Source organism: Topomyia yanbarensis, chromosome 1 (genome assembly GCF_030247195.1).
Source record: "Topomyia yanbarensis strain Yona2022 chromosome 1, ASM3024719v1, whole genome shotgun sequence".
In the NCBI taxonomy this organism is placed as follows: domain Eukaryota; kingdom Metazoa; phylum Arthropoda; class Insecta; order Diptera; family Culicidae; genus Topomyia; species Topomyia yanbarensis.
This window is the reverse complement of record NC_080670.1, coordinates 140547113-140554404: the sequence shown is the minus strand read 5'-3', so window position 1 is coordinate 140554404 and position 7292 is coordinate 140547113. Positions and strand designations below refer to the sequence as shown.

Below are 7292 nucleotides of genomic sequence, written 5' to 3'. Positions count from 1 at the left end.
GATCGGACTAAGTGACAATTTATTGATTTCGAGAGTTTAAATTTTGGATCGCAGTACCCTTTACATTATAATATGAAATTAATTTTCGCCATAATTTTTCTTATTGTTACATATTTCAAAACTGGCGAAAGTCGAATGTAGCAGAAAAATTTCTTTATCTAATGCTATCATTATCTAATTTTTTGACGTTTTGCGACTTAGTCCGGTCTGTCTTAACACCGACCAATTGTAATATCAATTTTATTATATGAATTATACATTCCGGGATATTTAAATTTGTATGAAAAGAAGTACAGAACGCCGTATATGTCCAATATCCTGCAGCGCTTTTCATTCCTGTATTTTCCTTTTCCCTTTATTCCCTTTTCTTCCAGAGTGTTGCTAATGTAACTTTACACTCTCAGGAGTGTAAAATATCTTACACTTGCACGTTACATACACTTGCCTTCACAGCGCATTCCTGTAGCCCTACCATCAGCTTACTTCGATTTCTTATTCTGAATCTTCTTCAGATAGAACTCCAACTCCTTTTCTTCCAGCAGATAACCATCAGCACGGCCGCACTGTCCGGGACGGGAGGCAATAACAGCGAGCAGTCGACCAGCGTTAAACTGTTCCTCCAGTGCGGGATCGATTTTGGCAGTCTTCTGTCGTTTAACGTACTTCTTCAGTACACGTTTGCAGCGCTTCTTAGCCAGGACGTCTTCCTCGCCGGCTTTCACCTCACGTTTCTTTCCCAGCGGTAGCAGGTAGTGGCTCTCGTACCAGTGGCGAAACGGCGTTGAATCGATCACCACGATGGCATTCTTTACCAGCGTTTTGGTACGTACCAGCTCGTTGTTGGAAGCATTGTACACAACATCGATAATGCGTGCCTTACGGGCGGTTTCCTCCGAAGCCCACACAAAGTTGCCGGAATCCAAACGGAGAGCTCGGAATTTACGGTTTCCTCCACGAGTACGCACGAAATGGATACGGCTTGCACCAATCTTAGTATTGGCGGCTGGGCGTCCTAATTCATACTTCCTCTTCTTGCGGATGGCGGCTTTCTTGTCACCAGTGGCCCGCCTCTTATGATAACTATCACGGCTTATACCCAGTCAAAGTGGTGAAAATGTTGCATCATCCCATGTAGTAAGGCGTGAAGTAGAACGCCCCATTCTCATTCTAAACTAACGATAATGAAGCATTCGTCGTATACCAGTTCAACGTGCAAGTGTACTCATGAAGAGTGTCATCGAACAGCGCAGATTCGATGCAAGAGAGACGTAACTTTTCAGTTTTGAGAATGTTTATTTCGTCATGCATCTGTTTTCGGGAAGGCATGAGTTTCCTCTCGCCGGGAGGGTAAGTTCATTCAAGTACTCAACTTTCTCACGTTTAGCTATTTGCGTCAAGCACAGGTTCTCATTTACGCATGAGAATGAGTGCTCTCATGCAAGAGGAAAATCGTTATATTCGTTCATTTGAAGCTTCACAATCCAAGCCCTGATTGCTAGACATTTGCTGGCCAATCGTCATGATATTCCTAAACCGTAGTGTTAGGTACCTAAAAAATTTCCTGGTAGACGAACGGCCAGAGACTCCAAAAATCTTAAGTCGAGCGCGAATTCTCCTAGCCCATTTGTGACGTCCCTCGGACGAGCGCACCTACTGCCGCACAACCGAGGTTGTCGACATCGATATTGTCGATCGATCGACACGAGAAGTGTCAGAGAAACGGAAAGAAGGAGGAAGATAAAAGGATCAAAGAAGTTTATAGACTGGTCACATGCAGTGCTGTACTGATCGGAGCATGGAGTAAAATTATTACGTTATTATAATTCATTTCTATAAGCTAATCTATAAGCTAAAACTATTTTTTCTTAGACTATATATAATTTAAAGCTAAAGGTAAACCTAACCTAAAAGCTATTTAAGTTACATATGAAACTTGAGGTGAAATGATAAACTAATCTGACAAATACTGAAATATTAATGAAATGTATGCATATACAGACATCACGATCTAGGCGAGGATCCGCGATCGTTGGAAAACAGAAAGCGGGAAGATTGACTAAACGTGAGTAAATTTTGTACACATTGAGCTTTGTTTAGAGCAAACTATACTCTCGTAGGATATAAATATATTTAAATATACGAATATTAGTGCATCTCGGAAAATCGTCTTCGTTCCCTCCGAAACCGAACACCAATGTTTTACCGAATACCTATCCCTACTTTCAATCTTCCTCCTTCTGTGACACTTCGTCGCTGTTGTGTTATCTAATGACAAGCGCCATTTAGCAAATTTCGAGAAAAACGTTTTTGCCTTTCTCAATAGAAAGGTATTGCAATTGCTCTGAAAACCGACTTTTTAACGGAGGTCCGGAGGGCCGAGTGACATATACCATTCGATTCAGTTCGTCGAGTTCGGCAAATGTCTGTGTGTGTATGTATGTGTGCGTGTATGTATGTGTGTGTATGTGCGTCTGTGTGTGTGTACGCGAACACAATCTCACTCACTTTTCTCAGAGATGGATGAACCGATTTTTACAAACTTAGTCCCAAATGAAAGGTGCAACGTTCCCATAGGCTGCTATTGAATTTCTAATGGTTCCGACTTCCGGTTCCGGAATTACAGGGTGATGAGTACGATCACGCAGAAAATGTCGATTTTAAGAAATTCTGCAATGAATGTATAATGGTGAAAATTTTTCCAAAATGTGACCACAACTGCTTCGATTTGTAGTACTAGGTCATTAACAGCCATTCAAAGTCTCTTTGGTCACATTGGCCACCATAATCGGTTCCGGAAGCCCCGGCGGAAGTATCCAAATTCAGACTAACATTCACATCGGTTTCTCGGAGGTTGCTAGACCGAATCAACCAAACTTAGTCTCAAATGAAAGATGTTGCGTCCCCGTAAATGGCTATTAAATTTTATCCCCAACCGACTTCCGGTTCCGGAGTTACGGGTTGTGGCGTGCGATCACATAGCATATTGTGATTCAAACCGATACCCCGATGGAAGCAAAAAAGGTAAAAATTTCGCTAAAATGTCTCTCAAATAACCTAAATTTGCAGTTCTAGGTCACCGACGGCCAAACAAACTTTCGTTGACTACATTGACCACCATAGATGGTTCCGGAAGTGCCCGGGAAAAGCGGCCATCTTTCATAACTAGCAAACTCATATCAGTTTCTCGGAAATGGTTCGGCCGATTTTCACAAACTTAGTCCCAAATGATAGCTATATTATCCCCACAGATGTCTGTAAAATTTCGCACGGACCGCTTGTATGGTTCCGGAAATATAGACTGAACGGTCCGGTCACACATGAAATTCCCATATAAGCCGGAACTCAAAATTTTTTTCAAAGGGGGGACCCCATGAAATTTCAGAAATCGTATTTTTGATGCCAAACATCTTTAAAATGCATGAAACGTCGAGATTTTATGTTATCACGAAATTTTTTTTTTTAGAAATCGACTTTTTGGGACTTTGCCGATTTTGCACCTTTTTGCCTTTCTCAATAGAAAGGTATTGCAATTGCTCTGAAAACCGACTTTTTAACGGAGGTCCGGAGGGCCGAGTGACATATACCATTCGATTCAGTTCGTCGAGTTCGGCAAATGTCTGTGTGTGTATGTATGTGTGTGTGTATGTGCGTCTGTGTGTGTGTGTACGCGATCACAATCTCACTCACTTTTCTCAGAGATGGATGAACCGATTTTTACAAACTTAGTCCCAAATGAAAGGTGCAACGTTCCCATAGGCTGCTATTGAATTTCTAATGGATCCGACTTCCGGTTCCGGAATTACAGGGTGATGAGTACGATCACGCAGAAAATGTCGATTTTAAGAAATTCTGCAATGAATGTATAATGGTGAAAATTTTTACAAAATGTGATCACAACTGCTTCGATTTGTAGTACTAGGTCATTAACAGCCATTCAAAGTCTCTTTGGTCACATTGGCCACCATCATCGGTTCCGGAAGCCCCGGCAGAAGTATTCAAATTCAGACTAACATTCACATCGGTTTCTCGGAGGTGGCTAGACCGAATCAACCAAACTTAGTCTCAAATGAAAGATGTTGCGTCCATGTAAATGGCTATTAAATTTTATCCCCAACCGACTTCCGTTTCCGGAGTTACGGGTTGTGGCGTGCGATCACATAGCAAATTGTGATTCAAACCGATACCCCGATGGAAGCAAAAAAGGTAAAAATTTCGCTAAAATGTCTCTCAAATAACTTAACTTTGCAGTTCTAGGTCACCGACGGCCAAACAAACTTTCGTTGACTACATTGACCACCATAGACGGTTCCGGAAGTGCCCGGGAAAAGCGGCCATCTTTCAAAATTTACGAACTCACATCAGTTTCCCTGAAATGGTTGGGCCGATTTTCACAAACTTAGTCCCAAATGATAGCTATAGTCTATAAAATTTCGTACGGATCGCTTATATGGGTCCGGAAATATAGACTAAATCGTCCGGTCACATATGAAATTGCCATATAAGCCGGAACTCAAATTTTTTTTCCAAAGGGGGGACCCCATGAAATTTCAGAAATCGAATTCGTATTTTTGATGCCAAACATCTTTAAAATGCATGAAACGTCGAGATTTTATGTTATCTCGAATTTTTTTTTTATAAAAATCGACTTTTGAGACTTTGCCGATTTCGCACCTTTTTTCAGTTCAATATTACCGTGGCTGTTTTTTCTTTTTCAAAATTTTAGAACTCGAATAATGATTTATTTTCCTGTATATAGTTGTCATGTGATGTATAATAATAAAATGTAATATATGCATTTAAAAGTTTTTAATGAATATAAACAACGCACACATTCTCGTGATTCATGATTGAGAAAGGCACAATTGCACCGCTAGGTGGATTAAAATAGGTTTTTAAAGTTTTAGATCGAATATCTTCAAACTTATAAATGGTAGATACAATTCAAAGAATGTATTAATTAATTGATGCTTCTATTTATTTAGTATTAATCTCTCAAATATTATGAAGATCGGCTAACTATCTTGCGAGTTTTTACTAAAAATGTAAACAAAAGTCGCACTCACACGTGTCATAGGTGTGTACAATTCGTGTATTTTTATTTTGAAAACAATTATGCCATTGTGTTTCTCAGCTAGTTTTGCACAGAAAAACATCTAAGGCATCAAGTTGAGCCATTCCCCAGGCACAGTCATTTGAAACAGAATGTCAAAATTCTGAATACGACACTTGGTAAAGACTTTTTAGACAAGTAATGTGGCATATCTAACTCAGTATACCCCAAAATGGCGTTTGTCATAAGATAACACAAAAGTGACGACTTGAGGAGTACGCAGTTGTTTACACTGCTTCTAGTAATTTGAAGTGTCGGACTAACATCCATTCTCTTTTTTACTTCGTATTACGCTAGTAGCCTGGCCGACGTTAGTATTGATCAATAAATAACTTTGGATTGCCAGGAGTTGTACATTGAACAGTGACGTAGCCAAGGGGGGGTTTTGGGGGTTAAAACCCCCTCCAAACCAAAATATTTCAATTGCAGTCAAAAAGTTTGATGCTGACTAGTTTATTAAATATTTAAATAATAATTTTGGAAGTTTATTATCTGTTCATTACATTGAGAACCTAATGTTTTAAACGTTATGGGGACTTTTTGTAAATTATGAGAATGGGATCTTGTAACTAATATTTTAGTGAGGATCCTATAGTTGATAAATCATGTAAATATCAAGCAAAATAGCTCAATGAAAACGCCTACATAGAAACTGATGAAAAATGGCGTTTTACGCTTGTCTCTAACAGTTCAGAATCGGTTTTTATGTGCATTTGATTTTTTTTGGGTTATCACTTATATAAAGTTCCACTAACTAAGATTGGTAATAAAAAAATTGAAAATTTTTCACGTTTTTGGCTATTTATGGTGTACATTTGGGTATCGAATTGAATGGCGCCAAGATTCCATAATTTGGAAACCATCAGCCTTTGCAGGTTTAGTATTTAGCAGCGTAATTTTGTTGATTAATTTTTCCAGTTGGATACATTACTAATTCCAATCAAATTTAGTTCGAGACTTAGTGTCTTCAGCAAAGTTTTCAAGAATGTTATTACAAATAGTTTGGTTGAAGATAGGCGGCAACAAATAATTTGGGAGAACACCTTGTAGATGATGTTTACTATTCTAGTATGCAAAAGTGACTTCAACGCCACTTTGGTAAAATTTAACTTTTTCGTATTTTTAAGTTCACTATGAAAATTCTCATCTTTCATTGCAAACGACTTCAAATGAAAATTAAAAATAACCTGTTGAAATACGAAAATCAAAGTGGGGAAAGCATGCTTTTACCCGCACCATGCAAGATTTGAAAATTGATTTCCTCAAAAATATACTCAATGGCATTTACGTCACCTTTGCATACAAGGGCAGTTCAGTAATGTGATTAATCGGTAATTAGTTCCCGCTTAACACCATTTTTATAGATGGGACATACTACTCCCTTCATCCTATACTTCGGTAAAATCTCCTCCTTCCAGATCTTCAAAAGCACCCAGTGGAGTGCTCTCTGTGTTTGAGTAGCTCACATGACAGTTGATCATTGCCAGCAGTTCAACCGTCCTATTTTTTTTATGAATCTTAGGTAGATCCGGAATCTATCGTCGACTGCGCATAAAATGCATCTTTCTCGGCTTCATGAGGTCAGTGTACATTGATAATGCTCTAGTCGAAGAAATGGCCTTTGATCCACACTACACACATCCTTTCGCTGATCGCCTACCACTTGATCACGCGTTGGCGCATTTTGCCCAGCTCTTGTGCCGTCGCTCGATCCCCGCATTTCCACACATTCTGCCCCGTCTATCAAAGCTCTTCCAATGCTACGGTTTCGAAGTTGCGAATTTTCAGCTCATCCTTTTCTGCTTGATTGTTAGTAAAATGGTGTTTTTGAACTACTCGTTGAACTTGACCTAACCTGTCTCGTAGTCCGGCACCCAACATAACTGACACCTGCGACAGGTATTTAGTTCTGCCTATGGTAGGGTTATAGCGCCCATGCCCGCTCACACCATCCCATTTCGCTATTAGTGCAGAACACAGTAGTACCCAGTCGATCGCGGCCTACAGATTAAATGTCATCAATAGACCCGCCAACATTTTTGAAAAATCTAAGATTTTCGTCAAAACCCCCTGCAAACCAAATTTCCTGCTACGCCACTAACATTGAATGATAATTTGTTTCTCCCAGGCATCGTCATCTATATTCTGTGCAATTCCAGTTAGTCCCGATCAATAATGGAGT

At 39.6% G+C, this 7292-nt stretch overlaps 1 protein-coding gene across 1 annotated transcript; it reads right to left on the bottom strand.

Moving 5' to 3' along the window:
* Nucleotides 1–354: 354 nt before the first annotated feature.
* On the bottom strand, nt 355–1097 carry LOC131675979 (small ribosomal subunit protein eS8-like; the record flags this gene model as incomplete). Its single annotated transcript, XM_058955099.1, has 1 exon — nt 355–1097. A coding segment is annotated over one exon (618 nt), but the record flags the coding sequence as incomplete, so codon positions are not given.
* Nucleotides 1098–7292: the final 6195 nt, after the last annotated feature.